Source organism: Arachis hypogaea, chromosome 8, assembly GCF_003086295.3.
Source record: "Arachis hypogaea cultivar Tifrunner chromosome 8, arahy.Tifrunner.gnm2.J5K5, whole genome shotgun sequence".
Taxonomy (NCBI): domain Eukaryota; kingdom Viridiplantae; phylum Streptophyta; class Magnoliopsida; order Fabales; family Fabaceae; genus Arachis; species Arachis hypogaea.
Window position 1 is genome coordinate 42,086,430 of NC_092043.1, and position 19,999 is coordinate 42,106,428.

A 19,999-nucleotide genomic window follows, 5' to 3' on the forward strand; every position below is an offset into this window, starting at 1 on the left:
CGTACTCAGATACTGATTGGGCTGGTGATCCCACTTATCGTCGTTCTACTACTGGTTATTGTATGTTTCTTGGTGACTCTCTCATTTCCTAGCGAGCCAAGAAACAAACGTTCACTGCTCGATCAAGCATTGAAGCTGAATACTATACTCTTGCTGACACCACTGCTGAGATTGTCTCGATTTGTTAGCTTCTCGATGACTTGGGTGCCCCTCAATCGTCCCTAATAGATGTTTATTGTGACAAGTACTATTCAGATTGCTTATAATGATGTCTTTCATGAACGCACCAAACACATGGAGATTGATTGTCATTTTGTCCGGTAACGTCTCTTTATTGATGATGTTTGTCTCATAGCTGTTGGGATTCTGGATCAGACTGCTAATATCTTCACAAAAACTCATCATCCTACTCGTTTTTGGACTCTAGTATCCAAACTCAAGATAGTATCTTTAGCTCCCACTTGAGTTTGAGGGGGATGTTAGAGTATAATTAAGATAATTAAGATCAATTTAGATCAGTTAATATCATTTATATTTATATAGTATATCTGTATATTTGTTGTAAAATTTTGTACTTTCATTGTTTTGTTTTTCACTTCTTCTAGCACCTATATATATCCTTGTACATTGTACCATCCTCGACACACTCAATAATACATTCTTTATATTACTCTCTTGTTTCTAACAGGACCAATGGTCCCAAATTGAAATGGTCTCAATTTATTAACCAAAACCTTGGAAATAACCTTATAAACATTGCATAAACTAATAGATCGAAAGTTCCTCAAGTAGGTTGGGTTATTCCCTTTTGGGGTAAGAGAAGTAAGAGTTTGTTGACTTGTTATTCTATATATCTACTTAGAATGTGTTCATAAAACGGTTGAAATCCCCAAAAAAGATAAACCCAAATCAAATTTGACTTGGCTTTCTGCATTGAGAGAATGATCCGGTAACAAAACAAAAATGGTAGAATAAATGAATAAAAGGAGGCAGAAAAAGATCTTAGGATCATGAGTTGAGTGAAATCTGACAATGAAAGTTGAACTGACAATAATTTAAAAACTGATAATCAAGCTCATCCAATCTGTATATGATCAAACTTTTGTACATACATGGTAGCAAACACATTCCTCTATAAGTTCCATGGAGGACTTCATATTCATACAACTCTTGTCTCATGGGAGGATGATGATGCAGGTGAGCCTCTCTGATCATTAGAATCTCTCCTCCAAGAATTCTGAACTTGCACAGCGAAATGCAGATTCCAGAGAACATCATCCACAGAAGGCCTTTCAGTAGGATCATTGGAGAGGCACCTTACACAAATCTCCATCATTGTCATTAATGATTCATTTGAGCATTCCTTGTGAACTGCTGGGTCAACAATACTCCTCCTTGCCATATCATCAGTTTTTATGCTTACTTGTAACTGCATAAAAACCACGTGTCATGTCAGAATTATATGGTATGGATAAACTCTCATTTTGGCACTAGATAGATTCAAGTTAGAAGAAACGGCCCTGAATTAAGAATCTACTGTTTAATTACTACATATGTGAAGTTTAGTGAAAAGATGAGAGCTTCTATGACCTAAATAAAAAAAAAAAAAAAGAAGGCCTATGCAAAAATTCAAACAAACCCCAAAAAGAAGCTCTTACTTGAGAAAGGTGTGTTAGAGATATAACCATTCATGTGCCTTTTCTATAAACTTAAACTTTTGAGAGTATTTTCATGACAGAAAATGCTACTGTTAATTGCTATATATACCAGGTTTAGTGATGTTTCTTAAGTTTTCTTGATCTTTGGAGGACCACAGTCAACGGGTGCCTCTTTGATTTTAGAGGCTATTTTGTCTGAGTTGAAATATTTTGGGAGTGAAAATGGTAGTTTACCTTAGTGTTTGTTAGTCCTATTGTACGTTCTACACTTCCCATTTCCTTTTTATCTCTCACTGTTAACCTTTGATACATTATTGGATCAATATATAAATATAAGCGTGAGAGTAAGTAATAAACTGAAGAATGAGTAATAACTAAGTTGCACTATGTTTCTTATTGTTCAATGATTACTGACAAAATTATATGTAATTTATTATTGACTCACAAGATCTTTGAGAGTGCCAACTTCATTGTGGAACATCAATGGTCGACCCAAAATGGTTTCAAGCAAGATTACCCCAATATCATAGACATCATTCTTGTCTGCATCCATTATCCTGCAAAAGGAAATCACTTATTCAGAGTTCACCCTCAACTATGTTGGCAAGAAAAAAAATCTAAAACATTTATAGGCATTAGACAATCATCAAGGGGTCCCTTATGTAAGACTGAATTACTGAAATATCAAATGATCCTACTACTTCTTGTTCACAATAACTGCTGTTTCAATTTACCATATAACACAAGACAAGTTTCAGTATTCTACTTAGCAATTAGACAGTTTAGAGGAATTACTAATATTTTCTTTGTAGACAGAAGGATTATGCTATAAGGATATCAGAACTAATATTTTCTTTTACCTTTCTTGGAAGTTTCCTTTTAATCCAGGGTAAGGTCCATTGCTGACCTGAAAGTTCAGAAGCAAACAGTTTTTCTTAGAAAATCAGAACGAGCAAAGAGTAAATACTTCCGATTAGAAGCATATAAACAGATTTCATCCACTTACCAGTCTTCTAGTTTCTGCAGAGAGTGGCAGATTATAACTGCTTATTTTAACATTAAGATTGTTATCCAAAAGAACATCAGTTATCTTCAGATTATTGGAATATAGTCCAGGCACTATCCCTGTGTGCAAGAATTGAATGCCTTTTACCACTCCAATCGCGGCTAGTATCCTCTGCGTCCAAGAAAGCTTTTCACTAGGAGATCCTGCTGACACTAATTCATGTTACACGAGTTTCAAAAGTACTTTACTTCTGTGAAACTCAGACTATTAATCTTGACGAGATACAGAAACGGATTCGGATACAGAGACACCAAATATTTGAAAATAGCAACACATAGACAACTAATAAATTTGAATGAATAATAACAGTTATAATAATAATAACAATAATCATCGATTAAATACTCAGATGTATTGTCGGACACACCTTAGTAGGTTGGTATGTCAGCGTTTCTTAGCTTGAATTCAGGTACACAAGGACAGTAGAAGGGAAATTGTGATTGAAAAATAAACTTACCAGACACACAACTCCTTAAACTCTTGTTTGGAACAAACTCAAATATGAGGAATATAGTGCTGACGCTTGAATCATCCTGATTGCATTCAAATGAATGACCAAGAGCACTGATCAAGTGTGAATGCCGAAGTTTCGAAATCAACTCAATGTGGTGCATGTAATTTTGAGGGCTATGTCTCTTTCGCATTTTCAATCCTCTGATTGTAATAGGCATTCCATCGGAGAGCACCCCCTTGTATATCTGAGCATCATATTCGAAGTTAATTAAAATTTTGTTTGATGTCACAAACTTGATCAACAAAACTAGTATTTTAAATAGAGAAATTTATCCCGTAACAGCAGAAAAGAAACATCGAGAAAGAATTCCGGAATATATGATGTTCTCATATGTAATAACATATAATTGCATACCTGGCCATGTGGACCCTCACTAACGAAACTTGATGCATCAAAATTATTTGTAGCTTCCTTCAGTTCATCCAAAGCAAAGGTTCTGTAAGCTGGAAAGCTGGCTCCCATCTTCATTGTTTCTGATATATACCCTGTTAACAAGGAACAATACAATACGAAATTCTTAATGAAATTTCATAATTTTCTTGTTTATTAGATATGTTATATGCATTTCAGCACAATGTTTGTCACTTATTTGAATCTTCTTCAGCAACTACAACCTGATAGACAAACACTCTCTCAAAAGACCCTTTTATTCTTCTCTAAGAATAAAAACACTAAGCTCCCGAAAGATTATCCCACTAACAATTTAACCCTTAAAACAAATAAATACTCATTTGATCTTCAAAAGACGATAATGTTCGATAAAATTTCCCAAAATTTAGGCAAAAAACAGAGGCATTTTTGGGATTTTGTCAAACATTTTTTATCTCTAGGGAGCAAGAGCTTTCTTTTGAGAGCCAAATTGTCAGATTCATTGCTTTTCGTGGGGCTAAAATTGTGGTTTACTCCTTCTCTAATCAACCAAAAGTTAAAAAATAAAAAATAAAAAATATAACAATAATTAATAATCCTATTTTGTAGAGTGTTAAACTTATACAGCAAGAAAGAACTGAAAGGATTTGTGGATTTACTTGCATCTGTGAGCAGCTTTGCTGTGTTGACTGAAGATGCATGTTCTATTATAGACCTTGTACTTGTCCTCACACCATTTTTGTTATGCATTCTGTTCATGACATGCTCCTTCATGGACCTTGTAAACGACTCCACAGCGCCCTTATCCGGCACCCTTTTCATAATCCGCTGCAACACGGATATGGACAAGGATCTTGAAGAAGCAGCTACCATGCCTTCCTTTTCCTTTTCCTTTTCTTCTTCCTCTTTGTCTTCGTCTTCCTCTTCCTTTTTCGCCTGGCTGATAACAATCTCCAAGGTCGGTTTCACAGGTGTTTTTACAACACTACCCTTCTTATGAACCCGGCTAACTACCAAAATAACCACTCCAACAATCAATGCTCCACCAACTATCCCTCCCATACTGGACACGAGAACCGTTTTTCCGGTTGTCCTCTTGTGATTCTCTTGAGGAGGCATGATTTTAACAGCAATAGCCTCGTTGCTGCAGAAGCTGGCAGGGTTCTGATTCCGGCCGTCGTCGTTCGATAAACAATTCCCGGCGTATAGAGCGACCGGCTTATTGGCCACTGGTTTCAAACATGTGGGAAGTTCCCCTCTCAACAGATTCGAAGACAAGTTCACGAAAACGAGCTCATCATTACACGTGTCGTTCTTGAACAGCATTCCGGTGAACTTGTTTGAGGAAGCATCAAGGTAACTAAGAGAAGGAAGAGATAACAATGCAGGCAAGAACGGCCCAACGAAACCATTAAGCGAAACGTCGAGTTTCTGAAGCTGGTAGAAAGTGGATAAACCCGAAGGAAGACCAAGCTTAAAGCTGTTATTCTTTAGAACAAGCGAAACCAATTTAGTTGGAAGAGATGGAAAATGAGGCCCGAATTTGTTGTTCTCCAGGTTAAGATCTTGAAGGTTCGACAGATGGCGAAGGCTAGGTAAATCCCCTGAGATTTTGTTATTTGACAAATCCAAAACTCGCAGAGTTTGTAATGTTCTAACTGAATCTGGAACGGTTCCACTGAGCGAATTGTTCTTCATACTAAGCACAGCCAAGCCTTGAAGAGTCCCTATTTCGCTTGGAATAACGCCTTGTAAAAGGTTGTTATCAAGAACCAGTGATTGAAGGTTCTTGAGAAGTGAAATCTGTGACGGAACAACACCACTGAAATGGTTTGAACTTATGTTGAGTATTTCAAGAGAAGATAACTGAGAAATGGTTGGAGGTATTGGACCCCAGAGACCAAGAGAAACGAGAGTGAGGACTTTTAAGCTTGAGAGTGTGGCGAGTGTGGCGAATAGTGTTTGTGACGAGAAGTTCTGTGGCAATGCGTTGGGACTGAAACCGTTGCCAACAACATGCAGCTGTGTGAGATTTTCTTCATAGCAAACGAGTGTGAAGTGTGGGGTTGGTTCAATGTTGCAGAAGTCTGTGTTGGTGTTGAGGGTTAAAAGTTCTTGGGGGTAGCCGAGAAGGTTCTGGAAGTTTTGAAGTGTTTGGGTCTGAGAAAATTGTAACTGCTCTGAGAGATGGAAGGTGGTGGAAAAGAACAGGATCAAAATGAGTAATGGAATTAGGTGTGAGTGGGAATTGGAATTGGAAACTGGTTTTGCCATCTTCAGCAGAAAAACTGTGTAGCTATTTTCTGTTTCACTATGGTTTCTCTTTCTGATCCTCCATGGGCATGATACCAAGTTGTGTCCGAGTGTTATCCCTTATCATGAACAATGAAGGGAAACCCCAAAAGACATTATTTTTCTTGTTAAGGTTCACCTTAATCTTCTATATTCAAGTGTGAATTGTATTGATTAAACACTAAAGCTGTTTGTCATATTCTCTCATGTTGGCAGCACACTTTAAAATAGTTTTAAAGATTTTAACTGTACCAATTATATCTTTAATATGGACAAACGACTAAACTTTTATACTGATTTTTGAAATTTACGATTTTTATTCTTTAGTTTTTTAGATTTAAATTTTTTTATATTGGTCTAATTTTAAGTACTATATATATAGATTTCTGTATTTTTTTAATATTGAGTCAACAAATAAGATGTTGAACTAATTCTGACTTGTCATATTAAACACATAATTAAATAGTATATTTTCGTTTTAACTTTTAAAAAGAGCAAAAATAAAATAATTTTAGAGCATGAAAAAAGATATAATAATTTATACCTTATATAAATTCTTCTTTTTCTTCTCATTTTAGTTGTGTTTAAATATCAAAATAAAACAACGTTGTTTAATTATTGTTCAATATAATAAATTAGAGTCAATTCATCACTTAGTTTATACTAAAAAAATATAATGGTATCCAAAATTAAATCTTCGAGACCAATCTAGATAATTTTAAATTTAAAAGACTAGAATAATAAAAACAATAAATCTGAACAACCATTTTAAAAATTTAGTCATAAAAATACACTATATTAATTTTTCAGTTCCTTTTCTTATTAAGTGACTTATTTCACTATTAAAACTAACGTAATATATTTTTATCAATTTTAGAAATATAATATACATAATTAAAATTGGTCAATTTCAAAGACTAAACTTAACTCATTTTAATAATAATACATTTTAGATTTAAGTTTATTTTTTGTTTTTCATGTTTATGATTTTTTAAAATATTTTTAATATTTAATTTTATTTAATTTTATCTTTTAACATTTTCAATTCATTTAATTTTATTTTTAATATTTTTTATTTGTGTCAAAACTATCTTAAAAGTTTTTAATTTTATTCTTAATATTTTACATAGAATTAACACTTAAGAATAATTTTAACATGGATAAAAAATGTTAAAAACAAAAATAAAAAAACTAAACGTTAGAAATATTTTAAAAAAAATTATAAATATTAAGAATAAAAAAACATTTTTTACTCTAAATTTTAATGTTAAAATAATTTCTATAGATAATGTCGGTTAAATTAGTTTATTGACGAGTCCAATTACTCGTTTATTAGAAAAAATAGACTTGTATTTATTACTGATATGGACTATTTTTAATTCATTAAAATTTAGATCAACATAATTCAATGTATACTAAAATGAATATGAATATGAAGACCATTTTTTCCGCTACTCAAGCAGTTAGCCCAATTAGTATTGTAAGGTATTGTTTAAGCTTTTTCTATTGGTTTGGCAGTTACTAAATTTCTTCATTACAGGTCATTCAAGTTCCCAACATTTAATGTATATTCTATTCAGCATTAAAATATGTACTTTTTTGTTGTGTATCTCACTGAAGCTTGGGATGCTGTGGCCTGGCATCCATTACTATGTTATCGCTTATCATATCTCTTATGTGTTCCTTCCTCTCTATTTGTTTACCTCCCATGTCACAACGAAGTGGTCCATCATCCTTAGGCTTAATTTTAATTTTATTTTAAAAGAATGTTGTTACGATGGGTAACCGGAGATTAATGGACCGGACTGTATTGGCCGGTCCGATCGTTAGCGGAGGGTGGCTTCCGAGCAGTTTGTGCGCCTAAACCTCCTTCCGACTTGTGTACGTGAGTGAATGGGGGGTGGTACCTGCAAAGACACTCCGATGCCTAAGTTAGCAAGGGTGTGAGCAGGTCTAGAATGTATTGGAACTTAGAGATACCTGAAGAGTGTCAGTGTATTTATAGTGGTGAGCCAATAACCACCGCTGAAGTAGTGCCACCCTTTTAGGGTGATAACCGTCCCTTTATCTTAGGGAGGTTAAGATATGACTCCTGGAAGTGGTTAGAGAGATTTTAGGGGCAGTTACTTGTTTGGATTGATGTTGATCTGCCAACTATTTTCCGTCCCGACTTCTTTAGAGCGAATCGTAGTCAAGACCGACTTCTCAGTACGAAGGTCGGTGCTCAGCAAGGCTCAATCCTTTGGACTAGGCCTTTCATTTGGACCTGGGCCTTTATTATTGGGCCAGGGTATGAACAGTGCCCCTACTCGAGCCCAAGATCTCTTTAAGACTTGGGTTCGAGTATTTTACTCGGGTTCGTAGCCGACTTTCTTGGAGGAGACGAGGGTTTTCAAACCGACGTGATTTTCTTGACCTTTTGTTTCTGACAGTTACGTCTATTCAAGCGTCGTGTCCGTTAGGGAGGCGCCTAGGGATTGATGGCTTTGGTAACGGTGCACTCTTATTAATAACTGCCCCGTTTTTACCATTATGCCCCTAGAGTATTTATAAATACTTTTCCCTCTCTTTCATTATTTTCTTTCTGCGATTTTTCTAATTTTTCTGTTCGTTCTTCATTTGTTCGTGCCACACTTCTGCGTCTCGAAGCTTTTACTTCCTGCAACCTTCATCTTCAGATAAAGGTCAGTTTCTTTTCATATTTTTCGTATGCCTTTATTTTGTAGATAAGTAGGTTCGTAGACTTCTGCTTGGTTCCTCTTTCTCCCCTCTAGAGACCACGTTTTTTATTTTTTCTTTTCTTTTTCCCTTTGTAGGTTTTCTCATCTTCTTTAAGAAAAGAAAATGGCCTCCGTAGATTGGGTTGATGTTACTGTTCTAGGGGAGGAGCCGTTGGTTGATGTTGAGTTCATTACTCATCTTCGTACTCACCACCAGCTCTGTACCTTGGACGAGGACGAGTCTAAGTATGAATTGCTTATCCCAAGTCCAGAGGACCGAGTTTGCCATGGGAGGGCCAACGGAACGGCCCCTCATTTCTTCTTTATGTATGAATGCATGATCACCCGTTTGGGCATTTTTCTACCTTTTTCAGATTTTGAGATGTCTGTTTTACAACACTGCCAGGTTGTCCCTACCCAGCTTCACCCCAACTCTTAGGGTTTTTAAAAATTTATCAATTTATTAGCCATGCTTTGGAGTTCCCGACCTCTCTGAAAATCTTTTTCCATCTTTTCCATATGACCAAGCCCTTCAGTGGGCTAAACAATAAACAACAATGGGTTTCCTTCCGAGCCATACAAGGCCGGAGAATCTTCACCCTTTTTGACGAATCCTTCCACCACTTAAAAAATTATTTTTTCAAAGTGCAAGTTGTAGAGGGTCACCACCCCTTTTTCCTGGATGATAATTCTTTTCCTCGCTTTCCTTTATACTGGCTGGAGGCCTCCCCTTGTGAGAAATATGGTCTGGATGACCTGGATGAAGTAGAGGCCGCTATTGTGGGGTTCCTCCGAGAAGTGTGGGGGAGGGCCCCATATTTGGACACAAAAAAGTTTCTCCAAGGGTCTCCGACCTTTATCCAAGCACAGCTAGGTAGCTTTCATTTGTTTGTTAGATTTCTGATTTGTTAACTGAACTTTCTGACTTGTTTAATTCATTAGCTATTGCTTTATTTTTCAGAAATGGCGAAGACGAATGCTCAGGAATCTTACCAGAGAGTCCAAGAGGCCAAAGCAAAGTCTCGCACCAGGACTGGTGGTACCAGGGTTATCTCTCCTCCTCCTCCTCCTCGGAACGTTGGGACTCTCTCCAAGCCCATTGTGATTTCTTCTTCGGCTTCCTCTCAACCGCCCCCCGTCGTCTGACCCTCCCCTGAGCCAGAAAAGAAGAAGCGCAAGACCTTAGAGTCTGGCTCTTCTGGTGAGGTTAAGGCGGATGCTCTTGCATTCGTCCGAAAGAACATCTACCCCCATGCTCGTATAAGCATGGATGATGTGTCTGTTCAGAGCCACCTTACCACTATGGTTGAGGAGAGTCTCAAGGCGGCGGGGGTTTGCAGCAAACTTTTGGATATTTTTGAGAAGGCTCCTCTCAGCTCTTTAGGGATGACCTCGAGGGTCGAGGAGCTGGAAGGAAGGCTTCGCTCATACCAAGATCATGAGAGGGAGTTGAAGGAAGAAGTCGCCAAGTTGAGGGAGGAGAGAGATGTCCTCCGGGAGAAGGGGAAGGTTTTACAAGCCCAATGCAACATGGAGATGGATTTGAGGAAAACAGCGCAGGCCAGCTATCAAAGTTTATTTAATGACCTTGTGTCTGTGAAGAATGATCTGCTGAATTCTCGGAAGGCATATGACGAGTTGGAGGACTCTATTGCTGATGGCGCCGAAGAGTCTTGGAGGATCTTCCTGGAGCAAGTCAGAGTTATTGCTCCCGACTTGGATCTTTCTCCTTTACATCCTGACAAAGTTGTTATTGATGGAGCCATAGTTGATCCCCCTGTCCCTGTGATCGTTTCTGAATCGGAGTTGAATACTCGAGGGCAGAGGATCATCGAGTCTCCTCCTCGTGGAAAGGATGTTCCGAGTTCTTCAGCAGTTCCTCCTATTTCCTCTTCATCTCCTATGGATGCCCCTCTTCGCGGTCCTGGTGGCGCTCCTCCTGACTCCGGTGGTGGTGATCTGTCTACTCCTCTTCCTAAAAAATGATTTGTGGGCTATTTGGGGGCCCGGCCTGTGGGTCCCCCATTTTTAAACTCTTTTATTTGCTTTTGGTTGGTGGTATTTGTTGAACAATTTATTTTGGCCTTTCAAGGCCGTAAACAAAATATTTAAAAATACCCCTTTAATATGGGTTTTAAATTAACAAAATAAATACCCTTTTTTGGATAAGCGTTTAAGTTACCTTATGCGTGTATGCTTTCCTGATTTTGATTTTTCAAAGTTCCCTTGATCTTTTTCTGAAAACCTTTCCCTTTGGCTTGTCTGTTTTTCTGAGCCTTTTTGTTTAAGGACTTTTGGACAGCCTTTAAACTTTTTCCTAGGTTTTTTCAATCTCTTTTTGTTATTTCCTATACTCAACTTTATTTTATTGAGTTCTTATGACTTAGGTTATTTTTGCGATGCGTTTTTCTCCTACTCGGTTCTTCATTCGAAGTGTTTCCGAGATTCTCTACTCGGGTTTTCATTCCGACTTATGAGTCGGATTGTTTCCGAATTTTTTACGATCAACTTATATAACCTCTTTACACCGACTTGTACCTCGTCGTTTTATCCTGACGACCATCTAGGTCGGTTCCTGGGATTTTTACGTTTTGTCGAGCTTAAATCAGCGCGTTTCGTAGAGAGAAAGAGAAAACAGAAAAGGAATTTATAAGAGACTTTTGTAAGATGCAAAAGATCTTTATTAATTGGGGAAGGTACTTTATTGCTACTAAGGGTTTTTGACAATCTATTTCCCTTAGCCCCTACTATGATGCCTCGTTAAAAACCCACCTCCAGAAAAAACCCTTTGATTTTGGGAAAAAATCGTGAAGTTGGGAAAAGAGTACATCAGGGAGTAGAGTTTGCTTTTAACTGTAGTACCTTTTCATATTACAAGCATGCCACGACCTCGGTAACTCGGCGCCATTTAGGTCGGCTACTTTATAATAACCTTTTCCTAAGACCTCATTGACTTTGTATGGTCCCTTCCAATTTGCGGCGAGCTTTCCTTCCCCTGATTTGTTGACTCCAATGTCGTTTCTGATCAAGACCAAGTCACTTGGGGTGAATGCTCTTCGAATGACTTTTTTGTTGTATCTTGTAGTCATCCTTTGCTTCAACGCCGCTTCTCTTATCTGGGCTTCTTCTTGGACTTCGGGAAGTAGGTCGAGCTCTTCTTTGTGCCCCTGTGTGTTTCCGATCTCATCATGGAGAATCACTCTTGGGCTTTGTTCGTTGACTTCTATTGGTATCATGGCTTCTATGCCATAAACTAGTCGGAAGGGTGTTTCTCCCGTGGCGGATTGGGGGGTCGTCCTGTAAGCCCATAGCACTTGTGGGAGCTCTTCTGCCCAGGCTCATTTTGCATCTTGTAACCTTTTCTTTAGCCCTGCCAGTATGATTTTGTTGGCTGCCTCGGCTTGTCCATTGGCTTGCGGGTGTTCCACCGAGGTGAACTGGTGCTTGATTTTCATACTGGCTGCTAGGCTTTTAAAGGTAGAGTCGGTGAACTGGGTTCCATTATCTGTAGTAATGGAATAAGGTATCCCATATCTTGTGATGATATTTCTGTAGAGAAACCTCCGACTTCTTTGAGCAGTGATGGTGGCCAATGGTTCTGCTTCTATCCACTTTGTGAAGTAATCTATTCCTACGATCAGGTATCTGACTTGTCCTGGCGCTTGGGGAAAAGGACCTAACAAATCCAATCCCCATTTTGCAAAGGGCCATGGAGAAGTGATACTGATGAGCTCTTCTGGTGGAGCCACGTGGAAATTTGCGTGCATCTGACATGGTTGACACTTTTTCACAAATTTTGTGGCATCTTTCTGCAAGGTTGGCCAGTAGAATCCAGCTCGGATTACTTTCCTGGCTAGTGACCTTGCTCCGAGATGGTTTCCGCAGATCCCACTATGTACTTCCTCTAATACCTCGGCAGTTCTCGAGGTCGGTACACATTTTAATGGTGGTGTTGATATCCCCCTTCTGTAGAGAATATTTTTCACCAAGGTGTAGTGTTGTGCTTCCCTTCGGATCTTTTTTGCCTCTTTCTCCTCTTTAGGGAGGATGTCGAATTTCATGTATTCGACCAAGGGATTCATCCATCCGAGGTTTAAACCGACTATCTCAAGTACTTCTTGTTTGTCTTCTGTTTTTACTACTGAGGGTTCCTGGAGGGTTTCTTGGATCAGGCTTCTGTTGTTCCCTCCTGGTTTGGTACTTGCTAACTTGGATAGGGTGTTTGACGAATGAATTTTTTGCCGGTATAGAAATTATCAAGTAATCAATCGTAGTATAGTCTAAACCGACGCAAAATCCATCATCAAACAAATCTACAATCTATAATCGAGAGTATTAGTCCCGAGTCGTCTTCCCTTGGAATTGCCAAAATGTGCATCTTATTGAGTAGAGAGATTTGTTAAGGTTCTTTGAAAGTTTTAGCAACGTAGTAGGGAACAAGCAATCAATCATTAAAGGACTTGGCTTAGAGTTTGCAATTGAATACATATCCTTATAGTTCTTTCAATGAAGATAGCAATTAGGCCATGCCTCATTTAGTCATCCCCTAGGTGTAGAGGAAAGTCAAATGAAGATAATCAACTTGAGTCACAAGTCCTAGCTTCACCTCATGGGAATCTAGCTTTAGTGCACTCCAAGTCAATTAGCAATCCCTAATTCCAAATCAACAATTGACACAACTATTCAACTTCTTCTAATGATCCAACCCTATGCCAAGTGAGGAATTTCTACTCCATAACTAGTGTTGACATTTTATCAAACATGTGATGAGCAAGAAAGAAAGTCATAGTAAAATGAGAGGAAAAGTAGAATTAAAGGTATTGTAATACAAGGGATTAACAACAATTGTCAAAGAGCAACAATGAGGATCAAAATCTCAAAGTATTAATGAAATCCAAAATCATAAAGTTGAATCCTAGATCCAAGGAAATTTAGCAATTACAACTACAACTTGAAATTGGAGAAGAAACCTATTACTTGAACAAAGTGAAGTGAAAATTGCAGTGGATCTCACCAAAGAGTTGGTGAAAATTCAGAATTTTGATGAAGAAGAACCCTAGTAAGAACTTGAGTCCTCTCTCTCTTCCCACAAGATTGAAACTCTCTCTCCCAAAAATATCTAAAAACTAGAAAATGAACTAAGTGTCTTTGACCCTTGCCCCCCTGGTCCTCTTAAACTTTTCCCGCCAATACACTCCCCAAAAATTAGGATCTCCAACCAACTCCACGCCTGAGTCACGTGACTTCTAAAAAAATCACATTCGAACATCGGCGCGTACGCGCAAGGTACGCGCGCGCGCCATAGATGCATTTTTGGAGTGTACGCGGAGGCGAGACGTACGCGTGCGCGCCCAATAGGATCATGGCTTAGCCGCTACGCAAGCCGACTCGTGGCTTGACTTTCGGCTTCGGCTTCTAGTTATTCTATCCACGCGGACGCGTCAAGTGCGCGCACGCGCCCATGCTGAGATTTCCAAGGCTTGATTCTCTTGCTCCCTTTCTTTGCTCCCATCTTCCTTCTCTCTTCCGGTCCACTCCTGCCCTGTATTCTGGAACCACTTAACACACGGGTCACGACATCGAATGGCATCGAGAGAGGATTAGAAATGTATCTATTTTAGTGCAAAATAAGTATGTTTTCTTCCATGGTGCAAAACTAGGAAAGGAATGCAAATCCTTGTATTTTCATACAGAAAGTGTGTGGAATCATTGACAAAACCCTTGAAATTAGCACAAGAAAAAACCTTCAAAATGGGGTTTGTCAGTGTCCGCTCTGCTATTTAGATCCCGAGTTATGTGTTTGACCTCGGTTTCTGCAAAGCGCCCAAGGTGCTCCAGAGTTTTCTCCAAGTACCTCTTCATATTCGGGTCATTTGCCTGATACTCTCCACTTATCTGGGAGGTCACCACCTGTGAGTCGCTGTATATCATCACCTTTGTAGCACCGACTTCTTCTGCCAACTTTAATCCAACAATCAAGGCTTCATATTCTGCATGATTATTTGAAGCTGGAAATTCAAATTTTAGGGAAACCTCTATCTGGGTTCCTCTTTCATCTACCAATATTATGCCTGTGCCGCTTCCTGTTTTATTGGAGGATCCGTCTACATAGAGTTCCCATGTAGTTGGTTTTTCCTCCTGATCCCCTGCGTATTCTGCAACGAAGTCGGCGAGGCATTGGGCTTTAATCGCTGTCCGAGTTTCATATCTTAAGTCGAAATCGGAGAGCTCTATTGCCCATTGAACCATTCTCCCTGCAACATCCGTCTTTTGGAGGATTTGCTTCATGGGTTGGTTCGTACAGACTCTTATTGTGTGGGCCTGAAAGTAAGGTCGTAGCCTTCACGAGGCTATTATTAAGGAGTAGGTGAACTTCTCTAGTTTGTGGTACCTCAGCTCAGGGCCCTGTAGGACTTTACTGATGAAATAAACTGGATGTTGTCCGACCTCGTCTTCTCTTATCAGGGCTGATGAAACAGCTTTGTCCGCTACAGCTAAGTACAGGACGAGGTCTTTTCCAGATACTGGTCGAGTCAGAATAGGAGGTTGGCTTAAAAACTTTTTGAACTCCTGGAACGCCTCCTCGCATTCAGGAGTCCATTCAAACTGACATCCCTTTCTCAATAAGGAGAACAGAGGAAGGGATTTTAGTGCCGATCCTGCCAAAAATCTGGAGAGGGCTGCAAGTCGGCCATTCAGCTGCTGGACTTCCCTCAAACAAGTCGGGCTTTTCATCTCTAGGATGGCTCTACACTTATCGGGATTGGCTTCGATCCCTCTTTGTGTTAGCATAAATCCTAGAAATTTTCCTGCCTCCACTGCGAAGGCGCACTTTGCGGGATTTAGTCTCATCCCGTGCAGCCTTATGGTGTCAAAGACTTGTGAAAGGTCGGACAAGAGGTCGACTTCTTTCTTGGTCTTTACCAGCATGTCGTCGACATATACTTCCATTAGATCCCCGAGGTGAGAAGAAAACACTTTATTCATCAACCTTTGATATGTGGCTCCCGCATTCTTCAATCCGAATGGCATGACCACGTAGCAGAAATTAGCTCTGGGTGTGATGAATGATGTCTTCTCTTGGTCTGGCTCATACATTGGGATTTGATTATATCCCGAATAGGCATCCATGAATGATAAGTATTGATACCCCGAGCTAGAGTCTACTAGGGTATCAATGCTTGGCAGTGGATAAGGGTCCTTGGGACATGCCTTATTTAGGTCAGTATAGTCAACGCACATTCTCCATTTACCATTTTGTTTCTTAACTAGCACTACATTAGCTAGCCATGTTGGGTACTTGACTTCTCTGATGAAGCCAGCTTCTAAAAGTGCCTGTACCTGTTCTTCCACTACGAGAGCTCATTCAGGGCCGAGCTTGCGTCTTCTCTGTTGAATAGGTCGGGATCCCGGGTAGACCGAGAGCTTGTGTGACATGAGCTCGGGATTTATCCCGGGCATGTCGAAGGCCTTCCAGGCAAAGAGATCGGAGTTATCTCTTAGGAGCTTGGTCAACCCTTGTTTTAGGGTTTCCCCTAGGTTGGCTCCTATGTGGGTATTTTTTCCTTCCTCTTTGCCGACCTGTATCTCCTCCGTCTTTCCTCCCGGTTGTGGTCGCAGCTCTTCTCTGGCCCTTGCACCTCCGAGCTCTATTGTGTGAACTTCTCTGCCCTTTCCCCTCAGATTTAGGCTTTCATTGTAGCATTTCCTTGCCAATTTCTGATCTCCCCTTACCGTTGCTATTCCCGCTGAGGTCGGGAATTTTATGCAGAGGTGGGGAGTGGATACCACTGCTCCGAGTCGATTAAGGGTAGCTCTGCCGATTAAAGCCTTATATGCTGACCCGACATCAATGACTATGAAGTCTATGCTCAGAGTCTTTGATTTTTCCCCTTTTCCAAAAGTGGTGTGGAGGGGCAAAAATCCCAGTGGTTTTATTGGCGTGTCCCCCAATCCGTATAGGGTGTCGGGGTAGGCTCTTAATTCTTTCTCATCCAACCCTAGCTTGTCAAAAGCGGGCTTAAAAAGGATGTCCGCCGAGCTTCCTTGGTCCACTAGGGTTCTGTGGAGATGGGCATTTGCCAGGATCATAGTTATTACTACTGGATCATCGTGTCCAGGGATTATTCCTTACCCATCTTCTTTTGTGAATGAAATGGTAGGGAGGTCGGGTGACTCTTCCCCAACCTGGTAGACTCTTTTGAGGTGTCTTTTGCGAGAGAATTTTCTGAGTCCCCCTCCAGCGAACCCCCCTGAGATCATATGGATATGTCTCTCAGGAGTCGGCGGTGGTGGGTCTCTTCTGTCGATATCATCTCGCTTCCTCTTTCCATGATTGTCCGACCTTTCTATGAGATATCTGTCAAGCCGACCTTCTCTAGCCAGCTTTTCTATCACATTTTTAAGGTCGTAACAATCGTTCGTGGAGTGACCATATATTTTATGGTACTCACAGTAATCGCTGCGGCTTCCCCCTTTTTATTTTTGATGGGTCTGGGGGATGGCAGCCTTTCAGTGTTGAAATTTCTCTGTACACATCCACTATTGAAACTTTTAGAGGAGTATAAGAGTGGTACTTCCTTGGTCTGTCGAGACCGAGTTCTTCCTTCTTCTTGGTCTCCCTCTCCCTCTCTTTTATTGAGGGAGGGTGCCCGGGTCGCCAACTTAGGTCTCTCAGCTTGGCATTTTCCTCCATGTTGATGTACTTTTCAGCTCTTTCCTGCACATCACTCAAGGAGATGGGGTGTCTTTTGGATATGGACTGTGAGAAGGGACCTTCTCTAAGCCCATTGACCAACCCCATTATTACTGCCTCGGTGGGCAGGTCTTGAATCTCCAAACATGCTTTGTTGAACCTTTCCATATAGGCTCGTAGAGACTCTCCGACCTCCTGTTTTACTCCTAGGAGGCTTGGTGCATGTTTCACTTTGTCTTTCTGGATAGAGAACCTCATCAAGAACTTCCTTGACAGGTCTTCAAAGCTGGTGATTGACCTTGGAGGGAGGCCCTCGAACCACTTCATTGTTGCCTTTGACAGAGTGGTCGGGAAGGCTTTGCAGCGTGTTGCGTCAGAAGCATCAGCCAGGTACATCCGACTTTTGAAGTTGCTTAGGTGATGCTTCGGATCCGTGGTTCCATCATAGGAGTCCATGTCCGGGCTTTTGAAGTTCCTCGGAACTTTTCCCCTCATTATATCCTCGCTGAAGGGATCCTCCCCTCCTAAGGGTGTTTCTTCACGCTCGTCGCGGGAGTTCCGACCTTTGAGGGAGGATTCCAACTTCAAGAGTTTTCTTTCTAACTCTTTCCGTCGTTCCGTCTCCTCTTTTAGGTTCTTCTCAATCTCCCTTTGTCGCTCCCGTTCCTGTTCCAACTGCTCCAAACGGTTTTGGTGGACGTGGACCAATCCCATGAGTTCGGTTGCATGGGATGGTTCATCCTTTTCTGATTCGCGGCCTTCTGAGGAATTTACCTTTGGATTTTTTACTCCAGAGGTGCCTTCCCTGTGACGGTCGCTGATTCCCTGATGGAGGGCAATATCTGGGTTATTGTTTCCAGTTTCCTGATTCTCTTGTTCAGAATCTGTCTACACATGTCCTTCCTCAGGGAATCTGTCTGCCATCACTGGTTGATCTCTCGGGTCCCCGGCAACGGCGCCAATGTTACGATGGGTAACCGGAGATTAATGGACTGGACTGTATTGGCCGGCCCGATCAGCAGCGGAGGGTGGCTTCCGAGCAGTTTGTGCGCCTAAACCTCCTTCCGACTTATGTACGTGAGTGAATGGGGGGTGGTACCTGCAAAGACACTCCGATGCCTAAGTTAGCAAGGGTATGAGCAGGTCTAGAATGTATTGGAACTTAGAGATACCTGAAGAGTGTCAGTGTATTTATAGTGGTGAGCCAATAACCACCGCTGAAGTAGTGCCACCCTTTTAGGGTGATAACCGTCCCTTTATCTTAGGGAGGTTAAGATATGGCTCCTGGAAGTGGTTAGAGATATTTTAGGGGCAGTTACTTGTTTGGATTGATGTTGATCTGCCAACTATTCTCCGTCCCGACTTCTTTAGAGCGAATCGTAGTCAAGACCGACTTCTCAGTACGAAGGTCGGTGCTCAGCAAGGCTCAATCCTTTGGACTAGGCCTTTCGTTTGGACCTGTGCCTTTATTATTGGGACAGGGTATGAACAAATGTTATACGCATAATTTTATATGATCAATTTTTTATATTAAAATAATTAATAAGGAATAAAAAAGTGTATTTTATATAATAAAAAATATTTATCCTTGATAATATAGTAAAAGTGATGTAAGTATAATTTCTTTTTATTTTTTATATTAATGCGAAAACAAATTCTTAACGGGATCATACTTAAAAATTTAGAACCATGTATATTTATGCATTGACGGATTAATGTTTGTAGAAATGTAAAGTATATCTTTTGTTATAGGATTTTTTAAGATGTTCTATATCCACCAATTTTTGTATCGATTATATATAGTAATCTAATTTTTATTTAAACAAAAAAAATTATAAAATCTAAAACCAAAAGCTGACATTTTATAAAGATCAAATACTTATATAAAACTATTTTTTCCCTTTTATTGCAACGAATTAAAACATGTATATTCCATTGGGCTTGTGAATTGTGATTGAGCAAAAATGCACATCCTCCTTTAACTATTTTTTTTATGATTCTATTCTTGTGCTGGAAGATCAAACCAACGGAAAATTTTCTTAAATAAATTAAAAAAAATCAAAATTTTCCTTAACAAATAAACACAATACACAATATCAAAATCAATTTTTTTCTATGGGATCGGAGGAGGGAAAATCGGGTACGCCAAATTTTGGTAGATCCAATTATTCTTTTCAAAAATTATTTTTGATATTAGTTCTTAATATATATTTATATTAGAGATTTTTTTAAAAATAAATAAATAAATTTTAAATATATAGACACGCGTATGAGACTATATTTTTTTCTGTTACATATCTTGTTCTTAGAGAGAACTGACGAATGCAAAGTATTACGTGTCCAACCATGATATATTCTTAAAATGTTGATGCTATTATCTCATCCATACTGAAGATGAGATATGCTAAAAAAGAACTCGTCTATACAAAAAAAAAGATATTTGTTTAAAGAAGTTGTTATCTGTGTACACGTGATATGCACGGGACAAGTTTTTAACTATATAAGGAGCTCATTTATGTCATTCTAACACCAATTTCATTTCAGTTCTCTTCCCGTATTCTTTAAAAATATCAGTAGTGAGTATTTTGTTGTGAGTGTTTATATAAATAGTTGTATTAGAGATAATGATAAAAGAATGTATTTGATTCTTCTGACTTGGTGTTGTTTTGAACCCTTCAGGTGAAT

The 19,999-nt window shown here is 39.6% G+C and overlaps 1 protein-coding gene across 1 annotated transcript; it reads right to left on the minus strand.

The window, feature by feature from the left end:
• Nucleotides 1-950: 950 nt before the first annotated feature.
• LOC112707552 (probable inactive leucine-rich repeat receptor-like protein kinase At3g03770) lies at nt 951-6,158 on the minus strand. Its single transcript, XM_025759316.3, has 7 exons — nt 4,267-6,158; nt 3,593-3,723; nt 3,182-3,422; nt 2,665-2,867; nt 2,519-2,565; nt 2,104-2,215; nt 951-1,429 (listed from the first exon to the last, which is right to left on the minus strand). Exons 1-7 carry the CDS (start codon nt 5,879-5,881, stop codon nt 1,160-1,162), a joined length of 2,619 nt encoding a protein of 872 aa, XP_025615101.1. The 5' UTR covers nt 5,882-6,158; the 3' UTR covers nt 951-1,159.
• Nucleotides 6,159-19,999: the final 13,841 nt, after the last annotated feature.